The sequence below is a fragment of the Stegostoma tigrinum genome, chromosome 11, assembly GCF_030684315.1.
Source record: "Stegostoma tigrinum isolate sSteTig4 chromosome 11, sSteTig4.hap1, whole genome shotgun sequence".
Taxonomy (NCBI): Eukaryota; Metazoa; Chordata; class Chondrichthyes; order Orectolobiformes; family Stegostomatidae; genus Stegostoma; species Stegostoma tigrinum.
In genome coordinates, this window is record NC_081364.1 from 82785100 (window position 1) to 82800682 (window position 15583).

Genomic DNA, 15583 nt, shown 5'->3' on the forward strand with positions numbered 1-15583 from the left:
TCATTACCAATTGTTATTCATGAAAACGTGCTTTCTGCACATTAACCAGTGCCTTTCCTACATTACAGCAGCCAAAAAATAGTATTTAGATGAAAAAGGCCCTTTGGGAAATCATTCCAGATGTTCAAGGTGTTGGATTAGAGCAAAGCTTTGTTGAGTTTGATTTTGAACTGAAGTATCTGAAGGGTGATGTCCTGGCTGCTCAGTTGACAAGTTAAAATGTTAAATTGTTGAAGGAAGACCAAGTAGACAGTGAAGGCGCAAATGAATATTTGACATATGTAATGAGGCTGAAGTCAGCATATTTTTTGGTCTAGTATTTAAGTGTGATCGTACTCTTTCTCTTTTCATGTTGAATTTGGTTTTTACTTTTATGGTGTTTTCATTTGTCTTTTAGGTTTGACGATACTTCACCTTTCTCATTCCTCAGACTCCAACCCACTTTGATTCTGAAAGGTATGAGTTATCATTAATTTTTCACAAAGCACAAGCTTCAATCCAGTTCCTTGTCTCCCTGTGTTCAGTCAGACATCAACTCACTTATTCCAGACCTCACATGGAAATTTGCCTTTAGAGACAATGGGAACTGCAGATGCTGGAGAATCCAAGATAACAAAGTGTGGAGCTGGATGAACACAGCAGGGAACTGCAGCTGCTTGGCCTGCTGTGTTCATCCAGTCCCACACTTTGTTACCTTGGAAATATTCCTGCTCCTTTGTTCCATTTGCTCATACTCATCTGTGACATATTAAATTAGATTAGATTCCCTACGGTGTGGAAACAGGCCCTTCAGCCCAACAAGTCCAAACCGCCCCTTGAAGCATCCCACCCAGACCCACCTTCCTTTCACCCACACACCCCTCAACACTACGGGCAAATTAGCATGGCCAATCCACCTAGCCGACACATCTTTAGACTGTGGGAGCACCCAGGGGAAACCCATGCAGACACGGGGAGAATATGCAAACTCCACACAGTCAGCCTGAGCCTGGAATCGAGCCCGAGTTCCTGGCACTGTGAGGCTGCAGTGCTAATCACTGAGCCACCGTGCCTCCCGTATCCGACGAGATTAAAACAGCAGCGGTCCATCACACCTGTGAAAAGTAGTAGTTGTCAGCCTTGCATCAATGACAGCAGCCTGACCCTGGAGTCAGACAGTTCTCAGTGTAATATCTTTGAGCACAATGAGGACTGATGTGGCAGCCCCCTTTTGCGACCTTGACAGACTGAGCAATAGGTGACCCGACATCTAACTGATGTCTCTACAGTTTCCCAGCTGTTTTCTCCCCACTCCCCACACCGGGTTCGGTCTCCCACTGGGCTGACTGTGTCCCACTCTCTGGACTGCAGAGGTGTGGATTCTGAGAAGCTGACTGCCTCAGGTGTCCATCTGGCAGAGCCCATTACCCTGTATTAATGCCAGAGACTGCTCTTGGTGAACCTATCCTGCATGAAGGCAGCCTCCCTTGCTTTGACTCTGGGTTACTCCCTTTAGATTCTGAGACAGTGCTTCCAGGGTGTGTAGAGTGATTTTTATTCATATATTGATGTGAAAGCTTTGTTGATTTTTATTTTGAGTGGCCTAAAAAGTCTGAATCCTGACGTCCGTGTTGGCTCAGTTAGGATTTTAAAGTTGTGTTTTCTGAACAAGAGCAACATGATATCAGAAGAGCAAACAGATCATGGACACATGTAACTACACTGAAGTCAGCATTTTATCTTTTTTGGTCCAGTATTTAATTTTTTTATGGCAGTCTTTCTCTTTACATGTTGAATTTGGTTTTGTCTCTCATGATGTTTTCATTTATCTTATAGATTTGACTGTTGTTTCCGGTCAGTCAGCTTGCCGAAGCAGTCAGATTTCCGTCATACTACTCAGAATAAAAATGGTATGTACTATCCTTGCTTTTTCACACACAACAAATTCCAATCCCCTGATTACTTATTCTTCATATTCCTATATACCATCCAACACTCACTCACTCGCACATTCTTCCACGATGTGCAAGATGTTTTATATATTTGGTCACAGGTTTGTCCCGTTTCATTTTGAGGGAGCTGAAATGTTTGAAGGCTGATGCTCTCATCTGCTCACTTGGCCTTTTAAAGTTTCAATTGTTCTAAGGAAGAGCAAGGTGATATTGAAAGAGTAAATAAACATTTGTGTTGACCATGAGGGTTCGTCCTTATCAACGTCTCCCCGTGCCTGACATGCAGGTTAAACAACCACCAGCTGTCTCTCTCTCTCTCTCACTGATGTGAGCACAGCCCTATGATGTGGTGTGGTAATGGTGACTTTTTTTTCGAAGGTGGGTCACTTTGGAACAGACAAGCTGGGTTTTTTTGTGATAATCACTGACTGTTTATGTCAGGAAATATCTATTGCTGCACTTTTCAAATCTGAGCGACGTCCGATGGGTGTGAAATCTGGCGACAGACGTTTTTCCAAAAAATGTCGTCCATTGGAGGTTCTGAAGTTGAAGTCTGTTGGGTTCATTCAGAACTTCAAGACTGCCATTTATGTTATGCTAGTGTATTCACAGTAAATGGATAAATGGAATTAAGAGAGAAATGCATCATGATGTGATACAATGGAGCAAACTCAAGAGACCTTATTCCTATGAATTCAAAAAATATAGTTTAAGTTCTGAGATATTCAGCAAGCAAACTGTAAGACAAATGGAGTAACAAAAGTATGCTGTGTACTAGGATAGAGATCTGTTCAAACTTTTCTAATTGTTATTAATTAAGTAAGCGACATGTGCAAATTCTTCTTTTCAATTTAAGACTGAGATAGAATAGTCACCCAATTTACATTCATGATGAACATAGAGCAACGATATAATCATGAAGAGGGATTGTGTCCCTTGATGTAGTGTAGTGGGGGTGGTGAAAATAACTGTCATGTTTTTCATAAATTTTTGACAATCATCATGACTAGAACTAACTTATAGCCACAAACTGGAGTGTGTTAATAGGGGTTAAGAGTGGGCATTAGATGGTGTTTCAATCACTGGCCACTTTCCACTGCTCTGCCACATGCTGTGCCTGGCAACCTTCAGTGAACAAAGTCCAAATTTGAACCAGATTTGCAAACCAGTTCCTGAATTCGAAACAAGAAAAGAACATGTCATCTGTCAGGCAAGCTAGTGTGTTGTGGCATTTTGACTACGAGAGGGAAATAAAACAATGTTCATGTGGAACTCCACTTAATATTTGAAACCTGAATGTGCACACTTCAGTTGATTCTCTCCGCTGCATAATTAACTTCAACTCTTCCATCCTGCTTTTATTGACATATTAATATCTGCTTGAGAGATTTCCTCCATGCCTGTTGATTGCTTACTGACTGCATGTGTACAATATACTGAGAAAACGCAGCAGTTTTGAATTATCGCCGCAAAAACTGTGCATTGAGGGACCGTGATTTACTGCGCTCGATTGTATTTTTTTTTCCTTTTTGCTGGCATTGTGAAAACTTAGAACACTGGAGGGCACATCCTTCCATAGATATCCTGCCCTTTCTTCTGTTACACCGTGCAATGAATGGGAAGGAAAGGAGCGGGAAGAATGATTATGAAGTAAATTTGAGTAGGGGAGCTGATAGCCTTTTACCACAACAGCAGAACAGATGGAAGGAATGAGTAGGCGGGTGAGAGAGAAAGGAACAGAGATTTCACCATTAAAAATGTTGAAGGCAATGTATTGGCAGCTGGTAGCCTTTATTTTAGTAATGTATTGCAAACATTCAATAGTTTTGCTCTTTTAATATTTAAAGATGGACATTACATAATTTCTCTCACTGAGATTGTCATCATCGTCATAAAACATCAATTTATTTTTAATGTTATTTGTCTTACTGGATCAAAATATGATGACACATAAACAAATTGAGCTTCAAAATCTCCCCTTCCCCTACCGCATCCCAATACCAGCCCACCTCGTCCCCGCCTCCCTAACCTGTTCTTCCTCTCACCTATCCCCTCCTCCCACCCCAAGCAACACACCCATTTCCTTCTGTCTAACCTCATCCCACCCACTTGACCTATTCGACCTCCCCAGCCTGACCTATCCCCTCCCTACCTCCCTACCTACAATCACCTCTACTGGCTCCATTCCTGCCTCGAAATTTGTCTGTCTCCTCTCCACCTATATTCTCCTCTACCCATCTTCGGTCCGCCTCCCCCTCTCTCCCCATTTATTTCAGAACCCTCTCCCCCTCCCCCTTTTCTGATGGAGGGTCTAGGCCCGAAACGTCAGCTTTTGTGCTCCAAAGATGCTGCCTGGCCTGCTGTGTTCATCCAGCTCCACACTTTGTTATCTTTGTTTGGAGGTTATGCTTTTCTGCAGTCATGCTTTTTTATACTTGTGTGGGGTAAAGTTCTTAAAACGGCAACTTCATTTAATTGAAACACATTTTGTACAATTTTCTATTACTTGGAACAAGTCTTGGAAATACATTTCCTGTGAATACAGACGATTCATAATTCTGACAGAACCGGTCAGCTACTCTGGCAAAGTTGAGAGGTTCGCATTGGATTTCACATTTCAAATCAGGCTCCTTCAAGAGTGCTCCAATTCCCTCCTTTGCTGACATGCTCCACCCTGACCCCTGCCCAATCCCAAAGGTATATTCATCTGCTGACATGAAGGAAACTGAATTTGATATCGGGGTGCTTGATGTGATTTGAACTATGAAGTTCTTTGTGAGAGTTCTTAATTTCTTTTGCACACTCCACAGTATCAAGTATGATAACCCTTCGGCAGCACATTGGAAGAGACCTTGCATGGCACGAGTTGTGGAACAAAAAAAAACAGAGGTTTCCTTTTATCTTCAGTTTCTCCCTCCTTCTATTTTCCGCCAAGTCAGCAAACATTTTATACCTCTCTGCTTTCCTTCCAGTTATGTAAGCTTGCTTTCAAGAGTAATTAGATTCCTCAAAACAATATTGTTCAGAAATGTGAAGTCAGTGATATTGTTAGCAGAGAATTCAAACAGGATTGAAGCCAGACTGTCATGTTTCCTGTTGCTGGCTGTGGCCTTGAGCTGTAGACAGAAGTTGCTGCACATAATTCCACATTTTCTCTGTTGTGGAAACTTTCTGGCCCGTCTGATGACTGGATTAAAGTAGAAATTGAGAAATAGTGGGTAGTCAGCTGAAGGGATTTAATATTAAATGTTTATTTACTTAAAATGATGGTTTAATATTCTTGAGATCGATACAAAATAACTCCAAGGCTCAAATTTCTGTTTTGTATGAATCTAGCTGGCCATGTTTCTGTGATGTTTTGACTTTAACTTTGTGTTTTTTTGAATGGTTCAAGCAATACATGAAGTGACCAGCTGCTTTATCATTGGATTGAACATATTGTATCTCCTCATCAATGGTATTCCCCTCCAACCCTTCAATGCTCATATCTTTGCACTTCTAATTCCGGCCACTTTGATCTTGCCTGCATGCTTGATCTTCTTTATTCTGTCATTGGTGTGTTCAGCTACCCAGTTCTGGGACACTGTTCCAAAACATCTCCTCTTTGTCCTCAAAACCAATCTTTCTGACCAAGCTTTTGGTGACCTGCCCTAGTTTTAGCTTCATGAATCTTGGAGCGATTTTTAAATGATTATGTAAATGTGAAGCATTTTGAAATATTTCTGCCATGTCAGAGATCGATACAAATAAACGTTGTTCCTGCATCACATTTACTTTTTAAATTTGTATTCTCTGTAGGCATCAGGAGATGAGCTTCCATCCTATCTCGCTGTCGATACCTCCAACGTTCAAATTCTTAACTCTGAGACCTCAAAAAGACTCGTCGAAAATTTTGTAATCGCTCTCATGAACAAGGAGCGTTTCTACATCCGCACATTCTTTTCGACATACAAAGCATATACCACTGCTGAAAGTGTGTTGTACATCCTCCTGGACAAGTGAGCATAAATCTAATGAGCATCTCCTTTGTTTAATGGTAATGATAGAAAAGTATGTTCTGTCGAGTAATTTTTGTTATTAATCCTTCTGGCAATGAATCGCTGAAACTAGCCATATGGAAACAACTCTCAGTAAACTGAGAATCTCCATCCAACCCTCAGTCAGGGAGACGATTTTTTGTTCATTGAAGACATAAACTTACCTGCACCCCAATCCCTTGGACGTTAAGCTCTGCAAATTTGGGCTTTAACTTTCACCCAGTTTCATCAGAAAAGTCCACATTTTTTAAAGTATTCTGGAGGATTTTATCCTCCACACAGATGGTTTTATCCTCCACCTTCTGCCCAAAAGGTCCGGATTCAAATTCTATCTCCTTTGTCATGTGTCATAATAAGTTTGAATAACTTGATTAAAAGTAATTAGACTTGAAGTCCTTCATAAAGAGAGACTGCAGTGGGACTGATGAGCTTGTTTGTTTACAACAAGGCAAAGCAGTCCTGCTTTCAGCTCTCCTGTTTTGTGCCCCCATCGCTTTCCAATATCCCTGATCCCAAATGGTGGCACAAATCATGTTTAAGCACCCGGCTAGTGATTTGGGACAGAAGTGAATAAAACATACTCACAAAACATAATGCTGAGACAGGTGCCAATGTATTTTTGATTATTTTTTCGCAATAACGAAGCGATCGAGAACCAGTACAATACAACGATTGAAAAGTGTGGTGAATGTATTGGGACAATGTCTAGACCTTGGTATTAAAGATAAACAGTGACGTTGACTTCCTTCAATGCTTTTTATGTAGTTTGGAGCATCCTACAACTATGGAATGTTTAAGTTTCTGCATGTAGTGAATGGAAAAATGTTATTTTAATTGAAAGAAGCCTATCAATTGTCTGTAGTAACAAAGTGTGGAGCTGGATGAACACAGCAGGCTAAGCAGCATCTTAGGAGCACACACACTGACGTGTCAGGCCTAGAGCCAGCTTTTGTGCTCCGAAGATGCTGCTTGGCCTGCTGTGTTCATCCCGCTCCACACTTTGTTAATTCGATTCTCCAGCATCTGCAGTTCCCATTATCTCTGATCAATTGTCTGTAAGTCTGTGTTGGGCATAACAATCAAAGTTTGGAAGCTGAGTTCAGGGTGAGGAACCTTCATTGCAAAACTGAAATGTTGGTCAAATGAATGTCTGCTTCCAACTGAAATATGCAGGAATACCACAATTCTGTAATAATGGGTGAAATGTTTTTCAAATGACATCAGTGATGGTTTCTCTTGTCACCTCAGTTTTTATACATTAGTTTTTTTGCATGTTGGGTGAGGATTGAACAGTTTATGTACTTCACAAATGGTGTTTTGGGGTAATTTATCAAAACTCAGTTCGGAGACAAAGCGATTCTCACCACTGCTGACCTTCAATTGATGTATCTCTGACATTAGAGGGATATCCCTGGGTAGGAAAATTTTCCCAAATGTGCTATGGTTATAAAATTTGAGAAAATCAGCAAATAACCAGAGATGATTAGATTTTTCTTCAAAACAGTAAGCTGATGAGCTGGCTTTCATGAACCCAATGGGTTGCAGAAATCGATCCAGCTGGACCTTTCAAAAGTGAATTTGGGTTTCTCTTTTTGCCTGTTGCCAAAATATTCTCTTTCTTTGCCCAACTAAATAAATGTTCCAGCAGAATAATTCCAACAATAAGCTTCTGAGTTTTTAAAAAAAGATGACCCATACTTGCCGTAGAATTTGAAACATCACAGCTCACTCATGTGTCTCATGTTATCTCTCAGAGGTGAGATAGTGGACAACGATTCTTCGCAGGTTATTACTTTCTTATTTGCTTTTGTGTTAGGACCGGATGATGGTATTCTTTTAAAGGTAAAGCGAAAATTTCGTAAAACGAAGGAATCTCAGCAAACTGTGGTTTGTTGAAATTTGAGGAGTTTGGTTCTCATTAAACTCTAAGGTAGCTGTGGTTAAGACAATCATCTGTTATATTTACTGTTTCCTCCTTTCACAATGTAGCTGTTTATTACTTTGGCTGCTTAGATCTCTAACTTGTCCATTGTCTTTTGGTGAAAGTCTCCATCTGCAGGGAGATTCTTGGAGTTTTTAAAAAGTCACCAACAAAATGGCTTCCATGCCATTCAAAAGTTCAAACCCATTTTACCAATTGGACAGATTTTGTGTTTAAGATTAGTGTTTGAGCCAACCATTTTAATTCGGCTAAAAGATCATCATAATTCAACGGATGTTTATAGCATCCGTTCACCTTACATGCACCCGACATTTCAAAATTTTCCTTTATCCGTGGTGAAAGGGAGAAACAGTCTGACTAGATGCTACAGTTATTTTGGTGTTCTGCAATTAGATCCAGGGAATTCATCTCTTTTTACTTGAGTGTTCTCATTTACTGAGGTTTTTATTTGAGACTGAGAATTAACTTGAGTTCAAAATGGTTAGGATCGTATAGTATGAGTATAATTTAAAAAATCTGTTCCTGCCCAAGTTTTCCAAGTGTTGACGATCAGTCCATGACTTCTGAAGGAATGAATTTATGACTGACAGATTTGGTGACGTGACAAAGATGCGCTAAAAAATTAACCTTAGAGGACTTCAGAATACTGCAGAGAAATATAGGTTTAGCAAGTAGTCAACGATCTGACAAATAGAGTTGTATATGGGTAAATTTGAAGTCCATTTTGGCAGAAAGAATAGCAGTTTTGTTTTTATTGAGGGAGATTGCATTGCTCTGAGATACAGTGGAATCTGGGTATCCTCGTGCATGAATCACAAAATGATCGTGTACAGACACATGAAGTAATTTGGAAAGCAATTAAATGTTTTCATTTTATCATGAGGGAATTTAAGCACAAAATTAGGGATCACTGGTGAGCCAATATCTTGAATGATTTTCTCTGTATTGGGAAGTGTATTTCAAGGATGGAAGTAAATATATTAGACACAGTTCAGAGCAGGTTTACCAGAATAACACCGAGACTAAGTGACTTGTCTTACAAGGAAAATTTGCACAGGCAAGGCTTGCGTCAGTTGGTGTTTAGGGAAGGAAGAGGCAACGTGTTTGAAACAAAAAAAAACTGACGATTTGGACAGGGTAGACATGGAGACAATGTTTCCTCCTGTAGAAGAGACTAGAATGAAGGGTGAGTGTCTAAAGGGCAGTGGTTGTCAATTTAAAACAGTGATTTTTTAAAATCTCTCACAATGTAGGTATTCTTTGGAGTTTTCTTCCAGAAAAGATGGTAAAAGCAGAGCTCTGGAATATTGTAAATGCAAAGATAAACAGATACTTGTTGAGGGAGAGGAGGTGAAAGGTCATTAGGAGAGGCAGGAATGTAGATTTGAAGTTACGATCAGATGAGACAGAACCACATTGAATGCTTTACTCTTCCCTGTTTGTATGGGATGTGGCAGGTATGCTGTAAAATGCCAAATTGGAGTTTCAATGCAAAGTATTAACAAACTCGGTAATCAAGGCTTCAAATGCCGAAATCCTGAACCTTCAGATGTTTTTCAGTGGCTGAATGCAAATTGTAGATTCAAGCTTGTTTAAAATCACTTAGTTTGTGCTGTCTGACCAATTGCAGATATGGAAGCTTTGACACCTCAGAGGCAGAAGAGATTCCAGTAATCGATTCAGTGAGCACAAAGTAAGATTTAATCTTATGTGTGACTTAATTAAGTTTCATCCAAAATACAACAATGTTAAAAAACCTGCTGGCACTTCCTGTAAGATCTGTGGAGGGCCTTCCTCCCACAGCAATGCAGCAAACACTAGACAGCAGCAGTCACATTAACAAAGTTAATAAAATGTGAGGCTGGATGAACACAGCAGGCCAAGCACATGAAGGGTCTAGGCCCGAAACGTCAGCTTTTGTGCTCCTGAGATGCTGCTTGGCCTGCTGTGTTCATCCAGCCTCACATTTTATTATCTTGGAATTCTCCAGCATCTGCAGTTCCCATTATCTCTGATACTACATTAACAAAGTTGCTTGATTACATCAAAAATCTACACAGATTTTGTTTGTTTAAAAAGAAAAGTTGTTTCAACAGAAAAGATCCAGAAGTGTTCAGTGAAAAATTGCTCATCCATTCACTATTCAGATCTCCATTTGTCGCCAAACATTTAGATAGCTGAACTCTGAATTAAGGATACAACATGTCGAAGAATTGAGGTTCCTACCTCCTCTCCTCCCCTCAGCCTGCCTGTGGTGTCTTTCAAATCTCCTGTGAAGGTTTTGAAGAAAAACCTACTCCCAGTACATCTGAAGGGTGATCTATTTTATAAAAACAGTTGACCAAGAATGAAATAGAGGCAGAACTGCAATCTTTTCTTTGCTGTTATTCCGGTTGGTATTGCTGAGCTTATACAAAAGAGGTCTGCAGGCCAATGTCCACTGTAGGAGTTGAGGAGCTCCAATATTTGCCAGAGAGACAGACATGTGCACCTCTCAGCTGGTGACTTAATTCATGCCCAGTGTGTCGTTAAGCCGGCTACTTTGCCCACCGCTGACAATACAGTATAATGGTGCAGAAGAGACTTCAGCTTTCCTCCTGAACTCCCCTCCACTTTGCGAAGAATGTCATGTCTCAGGCCAAGGCCAGTTGACTTGGGACATTCAGCCCTGTATGTAGAGACACGATCTGAAGTTCTTCTATATTTGGGCCAGGAGCTCTTTGTTTGAGATATTTTTAGACTTTGCAACAAATATAAAATGTTGAAGAAATGAATCTGTTACATCCTTCTATCTGTCTCTCTCTCTCTCTTTACTACCACACTCCAGTCTCACGGTCTTATCCTGTAAACTATCATTCAGGGTTTTGGGGAGACCAATCATCATATTCTGTAGTTGCGTCTTGACCCGTTGTTAGAAAATTAGCTCTCAATGGCACGAAATGCCGACTCAATGTCTTTCAGGTGTATGGAGATAATTTTCTTGTGGATGTGGATGTTTGCTCAAATTTACTTGATAACACTTTTAGGACCATTTGCAGATCACCTGACGGTGCAAACTACAAGGTAGATGGGAAACCATGCACTCTAAAATCTGTCATGAAAGAGTAAATTTGAATACAATATGTGGTTAAGGTTTGCTTTATTCAGAGTACAAGGAATACAAAGGAAACTACCGATGAGCTAAGAATTACTGGGTACAAGTGTTTGTTTAAAATGACATTCTTCACAACTAATTTCAGCAGCGGAAACAATGATAACATTCCGAGCTGTGAGGAGCTTGAAAATGCAATTCCTCTAGAGACAGTTGCAGAGATCAAAAAGTAAGTATTGATCCAATGTGTGAGGAAATGATGCTTTAATCAGAATACAACTATGTGAAGGGCAACCGCTGGAGGCCGCCATTTTCAGGAACATTATTTAGAGACTTTCTCCTGAAACGTAGCAGCATCTGTGGAGAGAAAGCAGAGTGGGCAATTTGAGTTGAGGTTCTCCTGTTCAGAACTTCGCATCTCTGAAGACGTGTCGCTTGGCTCAACTTGAACTCTGTTTTCTGTCTGTAGATGCTGCAAAACCTGTTGAGTTTCTCCAGCAATGTCTGCTTTTCTTTCAGCTTTTCGGCTTCTGTAGTTTGTTCTTTTACATAAAAGAAACAGTTGGCTGTTGTTCTAATATTTGCTCTGTTCTTAGTGTTGTAAAAAGAAATTTTAGATGGAAGATTGTGGTTCATGCTGCAGGCCTTCTGCTGGAACTGCAACCTGGAGGCCTTGGCGGATTCCAGCGGTGACCAATAAAGAGATTATTGCTGGGTTACTCACCAGTTGACGGTTTGGCTCAGTTTTGACAGCTGCTAGTCCAGTGAAAGGGATGGCAGATCAGCACCTTTCTCAGCCCTACTGTTAATGCTGATTGTCACTGAGGTTGTTTAAGTGGGCGCCATCAGGGAAATGAGGGAGGCAGTCCTTAGATGTCAGGGAGAGCCCAGGTGAAAAAGAGAACTGGCCCATCTCACATAGCTTTGCAATGTGTAGGTGGTAAACTCCCTCCCTGCCATTTTCCTAATCCTCCCACCTCCAATTTAATTGTCAGCGAATGATTGGCCATGCATTAACACACAGTCTTTAATGGAATATTTCTTTTCCAAACATTGGACTGTGCACTGCCGGTAAATATACTGAAAAACTTGACTCTCTAACTCTGTTTGCAGTGTTATTACATGTCCCACCTCCCCGCATCGCCCAAAAAAATCCAGACCATTGTGCTTTGAGAACTTGTGTGAAAGTTGAAATTCCTTCTTCCTTGCAACTCCCCCAGCTTCTCTTCCAGACTCAACTCCTGTCACTTGCAAACCACCTGTTAGAGCTTGGAAGGGAAAAACAAATCTCGATCTATTGTAGTTACATACATCAGAAATGTTGCCTGTTTAACAAATCCAGTTGAATAGGACTTGAAAACTTGAGAGGGCTTGTCATCTGAAGAGTGGTTGAGGGTTTTGGTTCAGTTTGGGATGGAGTTTAGAAGGATGGGAGGGAATTTCATTGGCACTTACAGAATACTGAGAGGCCTGGAAGGATTGTACATGGAACAGAGAAGATGTTTCCACTAGGAGGAGAGATTAGGACATGCGGGCACAGTCGCGGAGTGAAGAGGCCAACCTTTAGAACTAAGGTAAGAAAGAATTTCTTCAATCAGCGAGTGGTTAATCTGAGGAAAACATTGCAGGAAGCCGACGTCATTAGGACTATTTAAGATAGAGAGAGAGATGGGTTCTTGATTAATAAGGGGATCAAGGGTTTCAGAAGAAGGCTGGCGATTGGGCTTCAGAAACATCACAGCCAGAATTGAATGGCAAAGCAGACTGAGGAGGTCGAATGAGCTAATTCTGCCCCTATATCTTATGGTCTTATGGATTTGACACTAAATATTTCATTGGTCCTTTTGTGATGAAGCCACTTCTGGGTGCAAGTGCTTGTTTAAAATGTCTTTAATTTTTGCCTTATATAGTCAGGAAGGCAAATGCAATGTTGGCATTTATTGTGAAAAGACATGAATCTAAAAACAGGGCTGTACCTCTGAGGCTTTATAAGGCTCTGGTCTGGCCATACTTGGAGTACTGCGTGCAGAGTTGTGTCCCATATCTCAGGAAGGATGTAATGTCCCTGGAACGGGTTCAGAGGAGGTTCATGAGAATGGTCCAGGGAATGGAAACCTTAAAATATGAGGAACGGTTGATGACTCTGAGACTATACTCATTGGAGTTTAGAAGGATGAGGGGTGATCTAATTGAAACTTTCAGAACACTGAATGGCCTGGACAGAATGGTTGTTGGGAAGATGCTTCCATTGGTAGGAGAGATGAGGCCCCGAGGGCACAGCCTTAGAATGAAGACAAGACCTTTTAAATTGGAGATTTGCAGAAACTTCTTCAGCCAGAGAGTTTTGAATCTGTGAAATTCACTGCCACAGAAGGCTGCGGAGGCCAGGAAATTTAAAACTGAGACAGATAGGTTCCTGATTATCACGGGGATTAAGGGCTATGGGGAGAGAGCAGGAGAATGGTGTTGAGGAACTTATCAGCCATGTCTAAATGGCAGAACAGACTCAATGGGCCGAATGGCCTACTTTCTGCACCTATGTCTTACGGTTTTGTGGTCTTAAATAACTGCAGGTCTAAAACCTTTGACAGCCCAAACTCTGAGAAAGATGAAGAACCAAGTTCACCAAAAGAGACAGCAACAATTTCAAAGTAAGTTTCATCCTTCTGTGTTTCATTCGTAATAAATACCATGAAAAGAAATTGCTGTGAATATAGTAGCTCTTGAAAGATTATATCGCCATTCGAGACGATAAAAATCACATTAAAGAAACAGCTTTAATCCCTCCGAGGCCATTGCCAGTAATTAAATCAATGACACATTTCAGCCTTTGATCGATAGAAAACATTTTAAAATGTTCAGTGAAAATTTGATTGGCCCTCAACATCCAGACCTTGGTGGTCTAACTTGCAACAATGCTAAACTGCGAAACCTCCCACCTCCCCTCAAATGCACCAGCCGATGTAACTGGAGTGACCTACATATTTTCTCTGAAAAATTGGAAAGCAAACCATCTAGTGTAGTCATTCATCTGGACTTTGACCAAATGAGGACTTGAAATACAGAGCATTTTGGGATTCAAAATTTATTTTCAATGTTTACAAGTCATTTGTAGATGCAAATCCTTTCCTTAATTTGTGCTTAATGAGCACTTGCAGTTGCAGATATTTTGGCCGTATAGATTGTCGGGTGGATGGGAATCAAAGTTTGCCAGGCATCTGTGTAACCATGAGGAAGCAAGTTTGATCGGAAATACTTTTGATATGTTTTAATTCTGCAACATTTGGAATGGAGCAGCGTGAAAAGGGAATGATGGAGAATCATTGATTTCAAAACTTTTTGTGCAATGTAATGAATGCCACTCCAGACTATGGCAGTCACATTAAAGTGTCTGCTGGACTGCTTTCCTAGAAAATTCATGGTAGAGACATTTGCCTTTAATGATAGCATCACCATTGAAGCATCCAAAACACTGAGATGGGAAATTGTTTTCAGTTCAATATTGAGGTTATATTTCTGGACAATGTGGCTCTGGTAAAAATACTAAAGCAATGGGTTAATCTCCTCTACCCCACCTCAGCACTTCTCTGTGTTCCTCCTTCCTGCTTCAGCTGCGCCCTCCCCACAAACGCCCTCCAAGTTCATTGAAGTGTCCTCCAAACGTCTGTGACATTTGAAGAAATATTTCTTCAATTAAGAATGTGACCTGCTCCCCGTGTCCGAGCCTTGGTATTTCTCCCATACAATATTGCCATTGAATAATTTGCATTTTGAATTATCTAAGTTGGCCATCTGCCATTTGTATCCATGGAGTCAGGCAGAGACCTGGAATTAATCCTGAGTTTATTCTGTCCAGGTCTTTAAGGAAACTCAGAACTGTTAAAGGAGCAGGAAAGAAAAATGATTTTTTTTTTCAGCAAAACAGCCAATGGTGACTAATCTGACCTTAAGCTTCAGTGAATTTGAGCAATGACAAATTCCTACATCAGTTCTCCGAATCAAACTATGAGTTACAAGCTGTGCTTGTGAGGGTTGAATTGTCAATAGTCTGTAAAGAGCTTGAGTTTCTTTGTCAGAGATGAGGAAGTTAAACTTAAATCCTCTCTTTTGGGATGTTTATTGTCTGTCCCAGTGCAGAGGTTCTTTATTTGACCTCTTTACTCCTCATCTACCCACTGGCTCCCCCTCACAGCCAAAATAAGATGAGTGCCAGAAATTAAAAATGTGATCATGTGCACAAGTAAAATGATTTATTTGGTGTTTTGTGACCAGTTGCAGCTGTGAAAATATTGACATGTCACACTGTGTGGTGGGTAGAAACCGAAGTTTGTCAGAAACTGAAGGAGTAATTGACAAGTAAATTTGATGTGACGACAGATTAAACCTGTTGTATGGTATTTGGAATCTAATACTGTGAAAGCAAGCTGTTGGGATTTGCTGTAAGATTATGTCAGGGTTGCCTCAGGAAGATACCCCAATTGGCAGTGCAGTGAGCACCAATCCAGACAATAGCAATCACATGAAGCAACTGCTTCACTGCTTCTGCAATGTTTGGCTTATTTTGGGAGGTGAGATAATGTTG

At 40.7% G+C, this 15583-nt stretch overlaps 1 protein-coding gene across 2 annotated transcripts in view; it reads left to right on the forward strand.

The window, feature by feature from the left end:
• The first annotated feature begins 389 nt into the window (after window positions 1-389).
• Window positions 390-15583, forward strand: part of LOC132210170 (ral guanine nucleotide dissociation stimulator-like 1) — a 49819-nt gene continuing 34625 nt past the window's right edge. Inside the window, exons 1-5 of one of the 2 annotated variants that reach the window (XM_059649588.1) lie at window positions 390-456; window positions 1816-1889; window positions 5730-5929; window positions 9541-9603; window positions 11150-13652. In XM_059649588.1, coding sequence (XP_059505571.1) covers window positions 13462-13652 — 191 coding nt within the window. In that variant the 5' untranslated portion in view covers window positions 390-456; window positions 1816-1889; window positions 5730-5929; window positions 9541-9603; window positions 11150-13461. Of the gene's footprint in view, window positions 457-1815; window positions 1890-5729; window positions 5930-9540; window positions 9604-9850; window positions 13653-15583 lie in introns of those variants that run through there. The other variant, XM_059649589.1, reaches the window with a different exon arrangement.